General features: G+C 50.6%; 2 protein-coding genes and 3 non-coding genes across 5 annotated transcripts; 1 reads left to right on the forward strand and 4 right to left on the reverse strand.

Moving 5' to 3' along the window:
• The first annotated feature begins 1,235 nt into the window (after positions 1-1,235).
• B3GNT7 (UDP-GlcNAc:betaGal beta-1,3-N-acetylglucosaminyltransferase 7) lies at positions 1,236-9,172 on the forward strand. The gene is made up of 2 exons (XM_014871635.2): positions 1,236-1,402; positions 5,711-9,172. The coding sequence occupies exons 1-2, from the start codon at positions 1,392-1,394 to the stop codon at positions 6,909-6,911; spliced, it is 1,212 nt and encodes a 403-aa protein (XP_014727121.1). The 5' UTR covers positions 1,236-1,391; the 3' UTR covers positions 6,912-9,172.
• A 1,584-nt stretch (positions 9,173-10,756) lies between these two features.
• On the reverse strand, positions 10,757-18,372 carry NUCLEOLIN (nucleolin multifunctional protein). The gene is made up of 15 exons (XM_014871628.2): positions 18,142-18,372; positions 17,410-17,517; positions 16,548-16,827; positions 16,079-16,225; positions 15,538-15,726; positions 15,244-15,327; positions 14,852-14,987; positions 14,479-14,615; positions 14,011-14,137; positions 13,666-13,799; positions 13,187-13,310; positions 12,935-13,098; positions 12,342-12,468; positions 11,681-11,901; positions 10,757-11,538 (listed from the first exon to the last, which is right to left on the reverse strand). Exons 1-15 carry the CDS (start codon positions 18,157-18,159, stop codon positions 11,459-11,461), a joined length of 2,076 nt encoding a protein of 691 aa, XP_014727114.1. The 5' UTR covers positions 18,160-18,372; the 3' UTR covers positions 10,757-11,458.
• On the reverse strand, positions 12,027-12,167 carry LOC148222677 (small nucleolar RNA SNORA75). Its single transcript, XR_015805903.1, has one exon. It is a non-coding gene; the product is annotated as a small nucleolar RNA SNORA75 (small nucleolar RNA).
• On the reverse strand, positions 12,746-12,822 carry LOC148222678 (small nucleolar RNA SNORD20). Its single transcript, XR_015805905.1, has one exon. It is a non-coding gene; the product is annotated as a small nucleolar RNA SNORD20 (small nucleolar RNA).
• Positions 15,068-15,137, reverse strand: LOC148222679 (small nucleolar RNA SNORD82). Its single transcript, XR_015805904.1, has one exon. It is a non-coding gene; the product is annotated as a small nucleolar RNA SNORD82 (small nucleolar RNA).

The raw sequence follows: 18,372 nt of genomic DNA on the forward strand, positions 1-18,372 counted from the left end.
GCACTGGGAACAGGCTAAAAAGGAATCAGGGCAGGTATGTATGGACTTTTGGTAATGATAAGGACATGGGATGCTGTAGAGCTAGTGCAGCCCGTTTGGGCAATGTTTCCTGGGGAGCTTTTGCTGCAGGGCACCTGGGAAAGCAATAAGCTGAGATAAGGAGAGAGAAACAGATTTGGAGAAAGCAATGCAATCTTCCTCCCCAAACTGAGCTGGAGAAGGAGTTTTCTTGGTGCTTATTGAGTAGCAGAGGTTGTGTTGGTCCCTCTGTATGTCCAGTATGGGAAAGAAGAGCCTTTCCCATGAGAAGCTCAGTGTGTCGAGGGGGTTGTGAGTGCTGTAGGAGACCCTGACCCTCATCACTCATAAAAAATACAGAGGAACTGTTCAGAAAGGGACTGGGATATCTCTGCTGGACAGGAAAGGAAATACTGCAAATTTCCTGCAGGCTTCCCAGCCTGGCTTCATGGTGGACATGAGCAGCTGGTGGGATTGGGAGGGTGACAAAAGAGGGAGATAACAGAAATTACAGGGACTGATTTTTATGGCTGAAAAACACCTGCGACTGAAATGTTGCATTCAAAAGGAAAGGAAAGTCTTTAATCTGCTTCTTAATGGGCAATGGGATGTCCCATGCTGATACAGCTGTAGCAGGAATGTTAGTGAAACTGCATCTGAACCAGGGCTGAAGGAACAGCTTAGAAGGATACCTCACCTGCCTATAATGCTGTTGGAAATTTGAGCCATGAGAGGTCCCAGCATGCCGAGCAGGTACATTCTTGCTGCAGCAACTCCTTGTCAACTCCCTGCATCCCCAAGTGAGCTGTGGGTCCCAGAAAATGTGTGAGTCCTGGACAGTGTGGAGCTGATGCGACTGGAGTCCTGGGCAGAGTATTGGTTCTTGACAAGGTGTGGACCCTGAGTGTGATGTGGATCGTGGGGGAAGGGTAGGTGCCAGTAGAGATGGGGATCCCAGGAGGCGCATTAAAGACTCTCGGGCAGAGCTAATCCACTCCAGAGAGGGCACAGAGGAGCTGGACTAGGACGCCCCCGAGTTCCCAGATTCTGGCGAGTGTCCCATCAGCAGCGGGGAAGGAGGGGTGTCACCCTTGATCTCCATGCTCTGGGATCACTGGGGAGGTGTCTGTCTGCTGGGGTGGGCGGGGGGACGGGACAGAGGGGCAGGGCAAGAGTTAACGTACCTGCTCTGCCATCCATCTCTAGGCTCCACCTCAGAGAGAGGGGAGGGAAAACAGAAAAAGTAGAGGGGGAAAAAAAAAAAAAAAAAAGAAAAAAGAAGAGGAGGAGGAGGAGGAAGAGCGCAGAAAGAAGCGCCCGGACCGCGGGCAGCCCGGCCAGCAGCAGAGCGGCCGCCCCGTCCCACTCCCAGCATGTTCCAGTGGTGAGTGATCTCCGGGGAGCGCGGAGCTTGAGCCGTGCTCCCGTCCCGCTCCCGCCCCGAGTCCCGGTGTCCCTGTGTTCGCTGTCCCGCGTCCTCGGCTCCCGCTGCCCGGCGCCGCCGTCCCGACTCTGGGTCCTGCTGGGAGCCGGGGGACTGCGAGGTCCCCTCCGCACCGGCTCCCTATCGAAAGTCGCCTCGGAGGTGGCTGGCCGGGGAAGGGCAGCACTGGTGGGGAGGGTGGGCATGGGGAAGCGACTAAGGACGGAGTCTGTCATTTGTGTCCTGTCCGTCTGTCCCCATCCCAGAGCGACCCTCCCGCCGTCGCGGCTTTACAGTGCTCCCAGGCGGAGTCTCCCTGGCCGCGGTACCCCGGGAAAGGCTCTCTGGGATTCCGCTCCCGACACAAATTTCTCTCCATCCCGGGGCACCGGAGCTCCGGCCCGGCGGGAGGCAGGATGGGGGCGACGGGCCGGCGCGGCCGGTTGGTGCCCCCCAATCCCTGGGGATGCTTTTCCCAGCTTTTACCTAAAAAGAGCTGGTTTGTGTGATGGGGCCGGGGACAGCAGTTCCTCCAGCTCTGCCCGGTGGGGGGTCCCTGTCCCACGGCAGCGCCAGTTTGGGGGCAGATGTCCTCACCGGGGGCAACACCCGGGATTTCGGCTCTTTTTTACCGCCTTGTATTTAATGAGGAGAGGACGCGCCTCCAGGCACCCCATGGCGAACTGCGGCCCCACTTGGTGCTTGCACCCAGCTATTGCACAGGCTACTTCTGGGGGCATTTGGGTGCTTTCTGCCCAGTATCTGTCCCTTCTTAAGATCCCCTCTCCAAATCCTTGGCACTGCCAACAGACAGGGTTCTATACTGGCGGTGGCTCCAGTGACTGGGTCTAGTTGAGGGGCCAGAAAAAACCCTATCACATAAATAGACGGCGCTGGGGGATTTCACGTGAATCCAAAGTGAAGGGATAGGGATATAGAGCCCTTGTCTCCCGGGGCCTCATCTGCCCTCAACATCTGAAACGGATACTGCGTACCTCTAATTTGGAGTTTATGTTTAACTGCCTGGTGGCGCAGCCACCTCACAGCGAGGCTTTTGAAGTTTCCTTGGTGGATAAAAGGGAAGAGGAGGAGCTACCTTTTCAAAGCTTTCTTGATGGCACCAGCACCAGCAATTGGGGCAGACAGACCTGGCTGGCACCGATGGGAGTTCCCCCGGTGGCTGCCACCCTTGGACCCTATAGTGCTGGGTGTCCCCAACTCCTGGGGACACCATGGGGACCGGCTGGGGCTGTGCCCCAAAGAAGGGGCCTGAGGCTTGACAGGGTGACTTCTCTGCGATGTCACAAACCCAAAGCACCTCCCTTGCCAGTGTATCCCCAGAAAGCAGGAATTACTTTTTCACCTGTACCTAACGTACTTCCCAGCTGAGGAGACCACAGGGCAGAAAGACTCATAATCCGAAAAGATGCATAAACAACTGTTGCTCTTTTGCCCCCCAAATCCTTGATTTGATGTGGGAATTGCCTGCAGTTGTGGCTCAGGGTCCTCCCAGTCCCTGTCACTTTCCTGGTAGTGCAGGGAAAGAAGCATGGCTTTCTGCAGAGCAGAGGTGGCTGTGGGGCTCCTGGCTCCTGCTGGACCTGGTGGGACCCCGTGGTTTGCAGTCAGACCAGTAGGAAAAATCCCAAAGAGATTCTTGTAACAAAGCAGGAATCGCACTGGTGAGAACTGGGAAACCAGGTCCACTGAAGGAAGGAATAATAAATTTCTGTGCTGTTGTGCAACACCTCACCTATAAACATACCTGGGCCACTCAATGCTCCACCGCTTAATAAAAGCTGGAGTTGTCCCCTCAGCCCTGGTTCAGAACCTTCTGTCTGGACCCAAGGAGAGGGGATCAAGGGGGATCAGTGCACCCATGCAGCTCCTCTCTGTTAGGCAGAGTCTGTCAAGGCTGGGACCATCTGTGCCAGTTAGTGACAGCCCTACCTATGCAAATTTTTAAAATTTGTATTAGTAATTCCCTGCCGTTTGGCTTCTGAGGGACCTTTGGCCATCCTTTAGGCTGGATATTTTATTGCTTGTTGTCCCTGGGTGGCAGAGAGTGTAAGAATGTGGTGGGACAGGACAGGATGGGATGGGATTGATGCAAATGGAATTACTATACAGGGGTGACGGGTTATTTCTGCAGCAGTGCCGGGTATGGATGAGAGGTTTTAAAAATTGCTTGGCTGAGCTTGGAGTACAGTTGTATTGGAACTGAAGGGTTTGTAAGAAAAAGCTCAAAGCTGTGCAGGCAGGGCTGGAGAGGGTTAAGGGAATGGTGAGATCTAATCAGAACTGCTCCCTCATCAGTCTCAGATGAGTGGCCACATATAAAACTGGATGAGGAATATCTATCCATTTATCCTTAATTACTTATTTCCATGCTTGCTCCCACAGTCCACACTAGTGATCACAGTTTTCCCACGACAATGTAAGGCTCAAAAGTTCTTTGTAGTTCAGGGCAAAGTCAGAGACAGGAGCTCCTGAAAGCTCCTGGTTCCCATCTGCAATTCCCGCATTTCAGGGTGAGTGGAATCCCTGAGCACAGTGTTGTCTCCTGCTCTGGGGAATCTCACAACCTATGGGGTGTTCCACCAAGAAGGTGTTTTGGTACAGCCTGAGGCCCAAAACGCCAGCAGCTTCACAGTGGTTCTGATCGTAATCCAGCCCCCAGGTCTAGGAGAGTTTCATAGATTTTTTGGGGGTTTTTGTTGGTCTGGAAAATACTTGGGTTAAATGTTTCAGGTTTCAGCCCCAAGCTCCTTTTCTGGTCTGTCCTGAAGCGAAGGTGCATCTGCCTGCTAGAGATTATTCTGGATCTTTCTGGATCTGACAGGAGCATGGGGCTGAGGTATGTCCCCACTGGGTGTCACCCAGGCTGGGATATGCTTCTCACATTAAGGGGACAGGCACAGGGGTGTCCCAAGACCAGTGCCACATCTGTCTCGGTCAGCTCCACAACCCAGTGGCAGGAAAAAGGTGTCCAGAGACTGCCAAGCATCATCTGTCAGAGCAGAGAGAGGTGGGGCTGCCCTTGGGAAGCTGTTGGGAGCTTCATCTGCACAGGGAGATGGCCCAAGGCGGCTGGAACAGGCAGGAGGGAGTTGGTGCAGATGTTCAAGCTGTGGAGGGAAGCTGAACGCTCAGGAGCTACATTGTACAGCTGGGCAGAGAGGGCAGTTCCACTCCTCTGTGGCAGTGGGATGAGAAACATACCTTTAGCTGTGTGGAAAAGCAGGCTGGGGAGGAATTGTGCATCAATAATCTCCAAGTGCAGCCTTCCTGCAGTCCCAAGGACCTCAGGAGGGTCCCGCTCAAGCCCCCCATGAGTTCCACCAGTTTGTCCCATGAGCCAGCAGCTTCCCAGGGCTATAGGTCTGCAGCAGAGGAGAGCAGCAGGATGGCCCCAGGAAGAACTGGGTTTGATCTACTCATGCCCTGCACACCCTGGACATGCAGACACTTGGTTTGTCACAGGCTAGGAAAATCTGCCCTGCATCTGCTGCTCCTTATCAGCACAAAGGAAGCAACAGGACCCAAGAGCTGCCAAAATGCCCAGGAGTGCCCCAGAAATAGTGGTTCCCAAGGTGGTTGTAGGGTTAAGGATGCCTTTTTCCCACTGAACCGTTAAATTTTACTGAAGTGGTTTTTTTTTCTTTTGTCCTGATGTGCCATTTTGAAATGAAACAGCAATTCTGGTTCCATGTTGACTCTTGTGGTCTTCCCAGCTCTGGTTTCTCAGTGCTGTGTAACTTGTGATGCCAGTCTAGGCCATGGACAGCATGTCTGTCTTGGAGCTAAGGATTCTGTGGAAAAGATAATTCTCTCCTGCTCTTGTTCTCAACTGCAATTTTCAGATGGCCGAAACAGCAGTTTCCCTTGGGACTTTCTTCTGAAACAACTGCCTTGCTGCAACTCTGATCCTGACTTCTCTCTCTCTCAGCCCATTTTCATCTTTCCTGTGAACCCTTCCCTGATCTTAGCAGTGGGGTTACCAGATTACACTGCAGCCACCCCCACATACCTTGTGCCTGTCCTTACAATTAAGTGTGGCCCCAGAGCCACCCCCCACAAGCAGGATGCAGCTGGGAAGAGTATGCATGGAGGTGTCCCGCAACTCTTTCTACAAGTTTTCTGCTCCTCAACAGTTGATAGAACACAGATTATGAGCATCCCATGACTTCCCGAGCAAATGCTTTTGCAGACAAAGCCTCTTGAAGCCTGTAGTTTTTTTCTCCTTAACCCCTTGTCTCTTCCCTTTAGGAAGAAGACCATCTACAAAACAGTTTGTCTCTCCTTCTTACTGATCATTACAGTGACGGTGCTGCAGCGTGGAATGGTCCCAAACCAGTTCATGCAGGGCCAGCAGCAGAAAGAACTGCCCCCTTCAGAGCCCTTGAAATCGCAGAAGAGAGACAATGCCTTCTCCATCAGCAGCACTTTCTGGAAGACCAAGAAGGAGAAACCTCCCGTGAAGGAGGAGAGCATGACAGCAAAGCAAACAGAATCCTGGGATGTCACCACTACCAACTGCTCAGCCAACCAGAATTTCAGCAAGGTGGATTGGTTCAAAGGGCTGGAGCCCAACTTCCAGCAGTTCCTGCTCTATCGGCACTGCCGCTACTTCCCCATGCTGATCAACCACCCAGAGAAGTGCAGTGGGGATGTTTACCTGCTCATCGTGGTCAAGTCCATCATCACACAGCACGACCGCCGCGAGGCCATCCGGAGGACCTGGGGCCAAGAGAAGGAGGTGGAGGGCAAGAGGATCAGGACACTGTTCTTGCTGGGCACTGCCTCCAAGGAGGAGGAGAGAGCCAACCACCAGAAACTGCTAGATTATGAGAACCACATCTATGGGGACATCTTGCAGTGGGATTTCCTGGACAGCTTCTTCAACCTCACTCTCAAAGAAGTCCATTTCCTGAAGTGGGTCGACATCTACTGTGACAATGTCCGTTTCATCTTCAAAGGGGATGACGATGTGTTTGTGAGTCCCAGCAATATCCTGGAGTTCCTGGAGGACAAGAAGGAGGGAGAAGACCTCTTTGTGGGGGATGTCCTCTACAAGGCCAGGCCGATCCGTAAGAAGGAGAACAAGTACTACATCCCCAGTGCCCTCTACAACAAAAACATCTACCCACCCTATGCAGGGGGTGGGGGCTTCATCATGAGTGGAGCCCTGGCCAAGAGGTTGCATAAGGCCTCAGAGACACTGGAACTGTACCCCATCGATGATGTCTTCCTAGGGATGTGCTTAGAGGTCCTTAAAGTGTCACCTGTTGGGCATGAGGGCTTCAAAACTTTTGGCATTGTGAAAAACAAGAACAGCAAGATGAACAAGGAGCCATGTTTTTACCGGAGTATGTTGGTAGTTCATAAACTGCTGCCTCCAGAGTTGCTCCAAATGTGGGACTTGGTCCACAGTAACTTGACATGCTCAAGGAAACTCAATGTCCTTTAGCCCAGTCTCTCTGGAGAGCTGGGACTGCAGGAGCTGGGACAAGAAATCCCTGCTCTGGAGTGGGGTGAGCCTCTGCTGGTGGCACACAAATCCTTCAGGGGCACTGTCCTCCGGAGCGAGGAGGGCAGAGACGCTGCACTCGCGGGCAGGGTTTGCGATAGTGTTTGTTCCTGTACTGTATTGTGGTTCACGTATCTCCAGCTGGGTTGGGGGTTGCTGAAAAAGAGAAAAAACCCAACAAAACATGACAAGTCAAGCACAAAATGGAGAGGGCCAAGAGGTTTGTGTTCTGCTTTAGGTACCTCCTCCACAGCAGCATGATGACTGGAGGGGTGGAGGGAGGCAAGGAGAGATGTGGCACTGGCATTTTTTGGAGATGTTCAGGGTCTGGCTATCCAGGGAAGCTGCTCCAAGGGAGTTCAGCCAATTACAAGTGCATTGGCCCCTCCCAACTCAAAAATCATGTGATTTTATTTGTTATCTGAAATTTCTCCTCCATGCAAGGTTTTGGTAACATTGGCCCTGTGTGCATTGGGTTCATCCCCACCAAAGTCCTCTATGTCCCCATATGCAGCTGGGGAAAGGGGCTCTTCTCCGAGGCTGGCCCTCAGCACCCCTGAGTCCCCATTAGGGTTTCAGCCTGGCAGTCAGGGGACTGGGGTCATTGTCCCTGTCAGAGGCTACCAGGCAACGGTGGCTCCCAGCACCAGCCTAGGCTGTGCTTGGCTCCCCAGCCCCTCTGCAGCCTTAATGCACGTGTCCTCAGAGGAATGCACCCAGCTGAAATTCCTTAGGGATTTGTACCTCCTGGCAGGAAAGAGACTACACCAGCTACCCTTGCCTGTGGCCAAGGAAGTGGTGAAGAAAACTGGTGGCCCCCCCTTGGAGTGTCTCAGGGATTTGTCACTTCTGGGACCCGACTTCCTGGGCATCCCAGGGGGTACTCTGGGGAGACCCTCTGTGTGCTGCACAGCTGCCCTCGTGGCTTTGCCTTGCAGGGGACAACAGCCCCAAAGGCCCTGTATGTGGCTGCTTTGGGTTCAGCCCTGGTTTGTCAGCAAACAAACAGCAAACAGTTTGTGATGCTCCAGGGTAGGTTGGATACATTGGTACTGCTCTGGCATGAGAAGAAGGGTCCAAGGGGACAAAGTGAAGGAAAGCTGGTGTTTCATACGTCTGCTCCTCTCAAGGTTGTTGCAGTGTTTATCCCCTGGGCTGAAATGCAGGAGCATGACAGGGAATGGTGTCACAAGACATGGCCTTTTTTCTTTGGGCTGAAAGGGCCACGAGCTCTTGAGGGGAGCCCTGGGCTGGTTACTTTGGTGGAAACCACCCAACAGAGAGACATGTGGCCACCCAAAGGCCACGGATGCTCTCCAGCCACTGACTGCAGGCATGAGCAAAGCCACAGGAATGTGCAAAGCCACACACGCTCACACACGTGCTCCCAGGCACAGGCTCTGCACACACAGATGTCCCTGTGTGTAGGGCTGGAATGAGCAGATGTCCCTGCAGGGCGTGGGCACACACAGCCACATCCATGGTCCTGACCACGCACTGCGAAACACGGGCACAGATGCCCTTACTCCCTCTCCCTCTCTGGTGCCAGACGTTGAAGGGAAAAAATTTTACTACCTCAAAGGTCCCCCTGTGCAGTGCCTTTTTTTTCCTTTTCTTTCTTAATGCGTTTTGGAAACAGGCCTGTTTCATTTACTCCAAGTACATTCCTCAGATTAGAAAACAAACTAAAAAGAGCATAAACCAGTCAAAAAGGGCACCCACACGCCAAGCCACACCACTCTCAAAATGGCCCTGCTCCGATGAGATGCAGATTTGAAGAGGGGGAAGAGAAAAGAGCCAGTGCTGCCCAGGGCTCAGCTGGTGGTGATACTGTGAAATTGGATGTACAATGCACCGAGTCTCTGGAGCAACAGGGCACAGTCCTGAGGGCATTTTTGGTACCCACTGGGTTTAGGCAGCATGCAACTCTTTCCTTTTTCCCTTCCTTCCCTCCTTCCAACAGGAGTGAGTTCAGAAACACTTTCCAAATTGATACCTCCATAATTTATGTCAGGTACAGTACTTTAGGCTGTACATTTATCCTGGGTGCAGGGTCAGCTCTCGCTCTCTGTAGCAATGTGTACGGTGAGCCAGGGCTGTGTGCAGGCATCTCCCAATGTTCTTTACCTGGTGGGACCTGTACAGAGAAATCTTGTAGAGCTTGGTGAATACTCTAGTTTCTAAATAAAGGTTAAAAGAAAAAAAATCCTACAAGCCTTCACTTTGTGTCGTTACTAGTGAGTTTCTGCTGGGAACAAAACCTGGCAAGGGGCTACAGTGACAAAACTAACTCCTTGGAACGGGCATCTGGGGACTGTAGCTGCCCTGTTCCAGCTTGGCACAGCTTCCTTGTGGAGCCTGGCATGGTAACAAGGCTGATGGGTATTTTCTCTCTTTCAGGCACTCCTCCACCTCCATTTCAAACTAAACTTCAGATCCTCCTGGTGCCCTGCAGGGAAGGGCTTCTCATTTCACCCTCTGTGGCAAAAGCCACCTCAGCAGGGTTGGAAACTCACTGCTTTTGTTCAGCACTCTCTCCTTGTGCAGAAAGAGATGGGCACCTCTTGTCCCTGTTACTCTCCCCACAGCAGGACCTTGCTCACTTCCACAGCCAAAGCACCACCATGGGGTAACACAAATCCTGATCATGAGGTTTGAACCTGGCTGGGGTGGAGAACAGCCACAGTGAACCTGTGCGTCTCACCCTGGCGATTGGACACCAGGGGGGCTCAGTTTCCAGGTCTGGCACCCAGCTCTGTCACTCCTGGTGCTGGGGAGCAGAGAGGCCAGCAACGGGGACTAGGACGTACTGTATGTGGCTGTGCCAACTGTCACTGGGGCTGGCTTCTCCAGGGCCCAATAATGGCACCAAAAATTTCATATGCATGGACAAGACGCAAATGCTGAGTGAATGCACTCATGGATACTCCTGCCCATTCCCTCTCCAGCGTGACCCCACGCTGCCACACGCCACTGTGTGCCACGTGTCCGGGACTGTGCGGGCGGCTGGGGCCGAGGGCTCCCCGGCCGTCCCTCCCCTCACGAACAGCCCCGTCAGGCATGGCGGGAAGGACGCGGCGCGCGGGCGGCTGCTGCCCCCTGGCGGCCGCGCCCGGCCCTCCGACCATTTGCCGCCGGGCCGCGGGTGCGGCTCCAAAATGGCCGATGGCGAGACCTGGGCCCCACAAACCCCGTAACCCTCCAGCTAAGCGACCCCAGACAGCACCGCTTTGGTTTTAGTCACAGGGAATGGCCTTTGGTGAATGGAGAAGTGGCCACAGCAGGGTAGGAGCAGGTGCCAGCACTGGCCCTATGTGCCAGGGGGGTGGAAGTGTGACCACAGCCAGAGCTGGAGGTCACTGGCACAGGCCAAATGCCAGAGCAGGACCTTCCAGCACGGCAGGGGTAGATGACACCGAAGGTCCTATTGGCAGGAAGGCTGAGCTATACACCCCCCTAATTTTCTGTGCCCATGTTTTCTGGGCCCACAGGCCTGGGAAAACCATGTACTCCCAACAGCTGTCACTGCAGGGCAGCACCCTGTTCCTGGCTAGAAAAATCAGCAGTGACCACTGCCACAGGACTGGCCAGGACAGAGTCACTTCATTCCCAGGCCTGACCCTGGGGGAGACAAGGCAGCAGGCCTAAGTTTGGTTACAAACAAGCAGGCACTTAGCCCAAATTCCTGTTTATCTATTTGCTTCACACTTAGGGGCAAGAGGAGACAATTTGGAATGAAGCACAAGAGAAAATGCCTCCAGGAAAGAGCAACTGAACTGCAGGGCCTTAGTACAAGATCTGATTTACTTTGTTGAAAAAACTAGAAAAGCAATCGGCTAGCAAGCACCATCACAGCATCTTCAGTTTAAAAAAAAATAAAATTAATAAAATATGGTTGTGGTTACAGAGCTTACCTTGACCATCATAATCTTCTCCCCTACTTTCTGCTAACACAGTACACATACACTGCTGGAAGCTGACACAGGCTAAAGCAAAGCAGGACAGAAGCTGCTGCTGTGACACCAAGGACCTTAACCCAAAACAGGGAAGGCTACAGACAGCCTGTTTCTCACAGCTGGCTTTAGTGGCACAGAAGTAACACGAACCAGTTTAGGTCCTTTAATCTGTCCAAGACAGGGTGCTGAAGCACAAATGATAAAACATTCTGCATTTTTACAGCAAAAATGCTACAGAAGTTTATAGGAAAAAAAAATTTGTACATGGGTAAAACATTATAAATTCAAGACAACTCACAGACAAGGGGTAAATTCCCACATCTATCACTCTTTGTTTTAAAAAGTTCATTTGGACAGGCAAGCAGTTAAAATAGCTTGCTCTCTCTTCCTTGAAATGAAAATTTTATCTTCCAAGTGGCTCACAGTATGCTTCGCTTCTTGGAATGTCCTCCGAAGGCTCCGCCAAGATCAAAGGAGAGTAAAAGCCCCCGGAGTCCTTTCAGATAGTCTTGGAGAGCAGAAGGGAAAAGTTTATTCAAACTTGATCTTCTTCCCTTGCGGCTTGTGATCTCCACCTCCTCCTCTGCCTCCTCGGAAGCCACCTCCTCTACCTAGAAAGAAAATTTTTGCAAAAAACAGTTACAATGATTCATATCCAATCTCTGTGGTAGCCTCACACCATAACCCAAAAAATAGCTTTGGGTTTGTTTCTGAGCATACCCCCTCCAAACAGCAGCATTTGCTTCTTCTTACCTCCAAATCCACCTCTGCCACCACCTCTGCCACCAAATCCACCTCTTCCTCCTCGGCCACCTCCTCGGCCACCACGACCACCAAATCCACCACCACGCTGAAATTCCCCCTTTGGCTTGGCAAAATCGAGGATCACTTTGTTTCCATCTATCTCTCCATCTTCCATGGCTTCTTTAGCTGCTTTGGCATCTTCTGCAGAGCTGAAGTCCACAAACCCAAATCTAGGAAATAGTTTACAAGAGTGAGAGTCAGTCACATTCCGTGAGCTGCAGCACCACCTACAGGTTCCTGACAGAAATCTTTTCAGAATCAAAAACCAGCATTTCTGCATCCCACAGGATGTGTCACTTGTAGGACAGCAGTGGCTAATCACAATCGATGGAGCCCCATTGTGAGTTTGCCAGTACTGAACAGTTAATCTTCTTCTCGTGCGAATCCATCAGCTGCCACGGAGATTTATTGGCAGGAAGGAGCTCATTGAGAAGACGTTAGCACGTGCTGCCCTCCACCAGTGGACCCAAAGCTGTGCGTTCTCTGGCTCCCACCATATTTACCAGTTTCACAGAACCACCCACAAGAGCTTGAGAAACACCCTGCATTGCAAAGATCAGCTGAAGTGCTCTGTAGCACCTGAACCTATCCCAGGTGATGTTTAACCCACCCTTTAGATGATCCAGTGTCTCTGTCTGTGACTATTCTTGCACTTATTGAGCCTTCAAACGATTCTCTTAATGTCTCCTCTGTGGTGTCCTCAGAAAGGCCTCTGACAAACAATGTTTTGCTTTGCTCTGTGAAAAGGGAACACATTCACAAGTGATTCAATCTGAGCAAGGGAACCTTCAGCTTCATAACATCACATCCAGCTTGCATTACTGGCTCTCCAAGGAACAGCTCAAGCACCTGAAGTCCATAAAAACTTTTTCAGGACTGCAGTCAGAGCCTGACATATAAGGATTTGCATCAGCCAACCCGATCCTTACAAATTAAATTTGCCCCGCTACCTTTTTAAAATAGATGCTAACACCTCATTAGCAACAGTGATAATAACTAACTGTATAGATGCTGCTGGATCAGCACTTGACTATCTAGAGGAATTTGATAACAGTTTCATCAGCATTTCAGATAATCAGTCATCATATCCAGCACACTTGCTTACAATGTTTGGCATGTTTGTTTTGTTCTTTTAAAGCAGTCCCAGATGTGCCTGGATGGTGCCCTCCTGCCACAACTGGAGATCAAACATGAAACACTTACGACCGAATCCTCCTCCTCCTCCTCCTCGTGCATTTGTGTTCCCTTTCTGCCATGATGGTGAACTGAATTCCAGCCTGATTGTTCTGCCTTCGATCTCTGTGTTGTTACAGGAATTCAATGCCTCTCTGGCATCTTCAGCTGTGGCAAAATCTACAAATGCAAACCTACGTGGACAGCAAGATTCCAGTCAGCCTGGGAGCAACAAGTAATTTGCAATGTCAGTCTGGGGGTCAAAAGAAAGGCACAACCTACCCTTTAGGCCTGCCCTGGTTGTTCTGTGGCACCCTGATGGAAGAAGCTTTCTTAAACACTTCTTGGAGAGTCTCTTCTGTAGCAGCATATGAGAGGTTGTTGACAATTAAGGTCTTCGACTCTCCTATGGGGAAAAGTTAGTGGTGTTAAGTGCAAGTTGGAAGAAGGAGAGGTCTCTTCCTTTAGTTACCAGACTCTGCCAAGGGGTAAGAATACTTTGTTATCCTTCCCTCACCTCAAGGTGAGGCACAAAACCAAATCCAACCCTGTTTTATTCACTGAGACCAGTAGCCCTCCTTTGTCTGAAACATGCAGTGGAGACATAAAATGCATAGGACGCAGAGCACAAGTCACACAAAAGATCTAGTGTCTTAATTTTCTTGCAGTATTTAAAATTGCCATACTCCCAGGAACTTCTGAAACAAGTGGAAATGAATCCTGAATGTCACCTGAATGCATATTATCAATATGGAAAGTACCTTTATGATGCTCTTGCTGGCTCTTCTCGCCAGTGAAGTCAATGACCACAGCACGACCCTCAATTTCTGTGCCCTGCTTCTCCTCCAGAGCCTTGTTTGCTTCAGCTTCTGTTTTAAATTCAACGTAGGCCATTCTACAGTACAGAAAAGAATGTAAGCAAACATCTCCTTCCAGGAATGGCAACGTTCACAAATGCGGGGGGAAAGATGTAAAAGACAAATGCTGCAAGAAGTAGGACAACTAATGCAGCAGGTTCCTTTAAGGCAGTCAAAGGACACATAAGCTTATCAGAATATGCTAAGAGCTAAAAAACCAGAAAACACACAGCCCTCTCAGCTACACACCCTTTGCTGTTCCCATCCTTGTGCATCACTAGCCGGACTTCCATAGCATTTTCAAACACCTCCTTGATCTCATCCTCGGTTACGCGGTAGGGCAGGTTCTTCAAAAATAGCGTTCTGGCATCTCTCTCTGCAAAGACAAAGTTACTATCAAGTTACCATTTAAAAATCCCTCCTCATCTACACTGCCAGTTCAGTGAGAGTCAGCAAGAAATTAACAGCAGAAATTAACAGTAAGCATTCACATTTTCAGAAGCTGCAAAACCAACTGTAACAAAAGTTAGTGAAACTACTGTACTTCTCTTAAGGGCATCAAGTTCAAAAAATAGGTACCAAAGTTTCAAAAAGAAAAATATTTCTTCCTCGGCCCTCCCAATATGCACTATTTCTTCGCATCACATTTGCAAATACTCCAGTCTGAACTTGCATACCTGTATGTAAGCATTTTAGAAACTATTTACTGGGCCATACCTTTCTTGTTTTCTTTCATAGTTTCCTTGCTCTTTGCTTTTTCCAGTTTGATTTCCAAACCCATGAACTTCTTTCCATTCATCTGGAGAGCTTTATCCAGATCCTCAGCAGATAAGAAGTCTACATAGCCAAACCGCCTGAAAGAACAGCATCCTTGAGATCTCAGCAGATCTATCTCTGGCAGCAGAGACCATAAACAGAAACCCAACACCAGAGAGGTCCCCACTGGTCAAGTTCCAGGCAAAGTTCAACCCTCATCACTAACAACCACCCCAGCATATTAAAGGGAACCAGCACCAGCACACTTGCACCCCTCTGAACAATCAGTGCCAAATAAGAGAAATAAGCAGCAAAATTCTACTGATGAACTCACTTGGAAGCACCGATTCTGACATCTGAAACTTCAATATTCTTCTTCCCAAAGAAGTCTCTGAGACCAGTCTTCAGCTCATCAAACTCCTTGGTGAAGGCCAAATTTGAAGCAAATATAGAGAAAGCTGATGTGGGCCCTTTAAATGAAAAGATAATAGTTTTTTAAGGGTTTTTTAAGGCAGCTTTTAAAACTGGGAGCCAGACTCAGACAGCTTTAGCACATCAGGTTTTGCTCAAAAGTGGCATCATATTTCAGTATTAAGTCCCTTATAATCATCATTTGTGCTGGGAAACCCCACCCCCTGACATCCTGGATCTTCAGTTACATTCCTCATGCAACAGTCCAGTCACAGTCCATCAAACAAGCATTATTGATGATCCCACACCACTTACCATCTGTTTTCTTTTTCTTGGGCTCTGGTGCACTTTTATTGGCCATTTCTTTCTTCCTCTTTCCAGGTGCTTCCTTAACAGGTTCTGTGACAGAAAACAAAACAGCACTGAAAAATACAGATCTTTTCCTAAATTCAATCAATACAGGAGCATTAATCTTTACACCAGCCATACACAAGATCTCGTCACTCAGCAGCTGCTCCTCAGCACAAAAGACCCTTACATCACAATATTTTTGCTCAGGCAACTTTCCTGTTATTAAAGAGTTATGGTATCAAAAACATTTAAACTCACTTTCATCCTCACTTTCCTCCTCACCATCCTCCTCATCTTCCTCCTCTTCATCATCATCCTCATCGTCATCCTCCTCATCATCTTCCTCATCTTCAGATTCTGCTGCCTTGGCTTTCACTGGTGCAGCCTTGGCTGGAGTGGTTTTCTTCACTGGAACAGGGGCTGTGTCCATGGCTTCATCTTCGGACTCTGAAACAAGATGATCACAGTATTCAGACAAGCTCCTTTTGAAACTAAGAAAACAAAATGCTTAACAAGCAAAATGTTTCTCACGTCTCCTTAAGCTTCTAAGTTCTCAGGAAAAAAGTTTAATGTAGTTAATTTTTACAAAAGTTGTCTCTCTTCCTCAGGTTTTACTGCATTAAAATAAACCCCAATACCTGTTCACCAATAGTGGGAAATTTTACTAACAATAGGGAAATTAACACCCATTCAGCAACAGCTAAAACCAACTGAGCACACACTGCATCACTCCCATTATCCTTTAAGCTACCTCCCTCCCTCAGTTCTCTGTAAGTGTTTAATAATAAACATCTTATACCATCTTCTTCATCATCCTCCTCATCATCCTCTTCATCCTCCTCCTCAGATTCCTGCTTTGCTGGCACAGCTGCAGGCTTTTTGGCTGGTACTGCTGCAGGCTTTTTGGCTGCAGGCTTCACAGGCATTGGTGGTTCCTCTTCCTCATCTGCATCAACAGTACAACAAATCTTTACTGCTAAGGTTCATGGATGGGTGGTATATGTAAAAAGTACTTAGAGCGTCCCAAAATTTTGTCCAAAAGTTCAGGAAAGAGCAATCAAGAAACCAGGAGATGCTTTACAGGCTATGCAGCCCAAGCTCTCCTCCTAACTTCACCCATTGCCCACCTCTCCTTTGTAACCCCTCTTTAATCAATGAACCCCCCCCACAAGTAATACATAATGCAAATCTTTCAATTCCAAAGGTACTCATATTTAATGACTTGATTGAACCAGCTTTAGTAAATGCGTATTTCAAAAGTAACATACCAGATTCATCATCTTCCTCCTCATCATCTTCATCATCATCTTCATCGTCTTCTTCACTCTCCTCCTTCTTGGCATTCTTTCCATTTTTTGCTCCTTTGGTTAGGACAGCAGCCTTTTTAGGCGTTGGAGTAACAGCTTTTTTGGGCTGTGGTGTAGCCACAACCTTCTTTGCAGGTGTAATTGCCTTTTTCGCCGGAGTAGCAACTTTTTTTGCAGGAGTTGCAGCCTTCTTGGCTGGGGTAACAGCAACTTTTTGTGGTTTCTTCTGGGGGATCATCATCTGAAAGACACATGAAAGTCTGTAAGACTCATGCTGGCCTGTTTAGGCTACCATTACTTCACTATCAGACAAACAGAAAGCAACTGAAAGTTACATCCTTCTGACAGTTTCTGCTAAGTTACCTCAAATTCCCACCGTGATCAACCAATAAAGCTCAAAGCCAGCTTTTTCATGTTTTCAAGAACCTACTTATGGAACATCAAACCAACTCTACATTCCCTGGTCCTGAACCAATACCAGTAATGTCTAATAGCATTCAGCTACTAGAATCTTTGAATTTTTACACTTGCATAGTACCTGAATGTGACAAATCTCATATTAGTCATTATTAGGGAAATTAAGTACCCACTTGCTTATCAGCTTTAAGACCCCAGCAGTACTTCCAAAACCCTGGAAGTACAGACTTAGTTGAACTATTTTTCCCCACGCTGCTTTGGCCTTATAAAATCCAGATTATTCTTTAGCCACAGTTTAATGAGGAACACCAACTGTTTATTAACGTCCTGTTACAGTGTAACCCACAACCCTCATGATACTTCTGTAGCACGTGCATGCTTTTGACTCCATCTCTAGATCAAGCACCTCTTCTCCGCTGCTTTCCTCTAGGTCTGAGGACTCCTCTTCCTCGCTTTCCTCGAACTTTTTCGGGGGAGGAGCAGTTTTTTTCTGTTTGATCTGATTCTTCGGAGTCTGAAAGAGAGCGTGAGCAACACGTTTAGCTCCCGTGCTCACCCGGGCGGCCTGCGAGCGCTCGCTCCGGCGGGCAATTGTGCCCACCACGTGGCCGCCCTCCGGCCCCCGCGGCGCTCAAGGGGCCGCCCGGGGATTGCGGGGTCGCGCCCGCCGGTGTGCGGGGCTTTCCCGGGGGCGCGGGGGCAATCCCGGGAGCGCCGTGCGCTCCCACGTGCTCGCTGTCCCCGAGCCCCACGTGGCCGCACTGTGACGTAGCCCCGCCTCCCATCCCGCGCGCGCTCGCACGCGGGGCCCACCCGCGTCCCCCACACACACGGACCCGCACCCCGCCGCCCTATCCCCTCCCGCCCCGCTCCCCGCCCGCGGCCGGCGCACGGAGTAGAGCGGGACGGGGGGGGGGTCTTGAAACCACAGCCTCTGGGCCCGCGGCCCCTCCCCTCGCCGCCATCTTCACGGCAAGGGAGAACAGGCCTGGAGCCACCGCGCGGCCCAAGCGCGCAGCGGCGGGAAAGCGGCGCGGCTCCCTCCCCGATATGCCGCCATCCGCAGCCGCCCGCCCCGTCATGGCGCCGTTCGCACGCTGCCCCCCCTCCCCCAGGGGCTGCGCCCCGGCTCCCTCACCTTCGTGATCTTCACCATGATGGCGGCGGTGCCTGGCGGCGCAGGGGCGGCGGCCGATCTGTGTTGGGAGTGGGGTGGGCGCGTCCGGCGGGACGGCGGCGCGGGGGGATCGGGCCGCGGGCGGGCGGCGGGAGCGGCGGGGACGCGCGAGCGGCCGGGCCGGGCACTGACACGAAAGAGCGAGCTCGCGCCCCTTCCGCCCCCTTTCCTAGCCCCGAGCCAGGCCCCGCC

This window comes from Sturnus vulgaris, chromosome 10 (genome assembly GCF_052056855.1).
Source record: "Sturnus vulgaris isolate bStuVul1 chromosome 10, bStuVul1.hap1, whole genome shotgun sequence".
In the NCBI taxonomy this organism is placed as follows: Eukaryota; Metazoa; Chordata; class Aves; order Passeriformes; family Sturnidae; genus Sturnus; species Sturnus vulgaris.

Excerpts from the sequence above, each read along its gene's own strand:
- NUCLEOLIN (XM_014871628.2), bottom strand. Across the intron at positions 14,988-15,243 it reads CAAGAAAAAGAAAACAGATG|GGCCCACATCAGCTTTCTCT; the intron begins GTAAGTGGTGTG and ends TTTCATTTAAAG. Across the intron at positions 14,138-14,478 it reads TATGAAAGAAAACAAGAAAG|AGAGAGATGCCAGAACGCTA; the intron begins GTATGGCCCAGT and ends TTGTCTTTGCAG.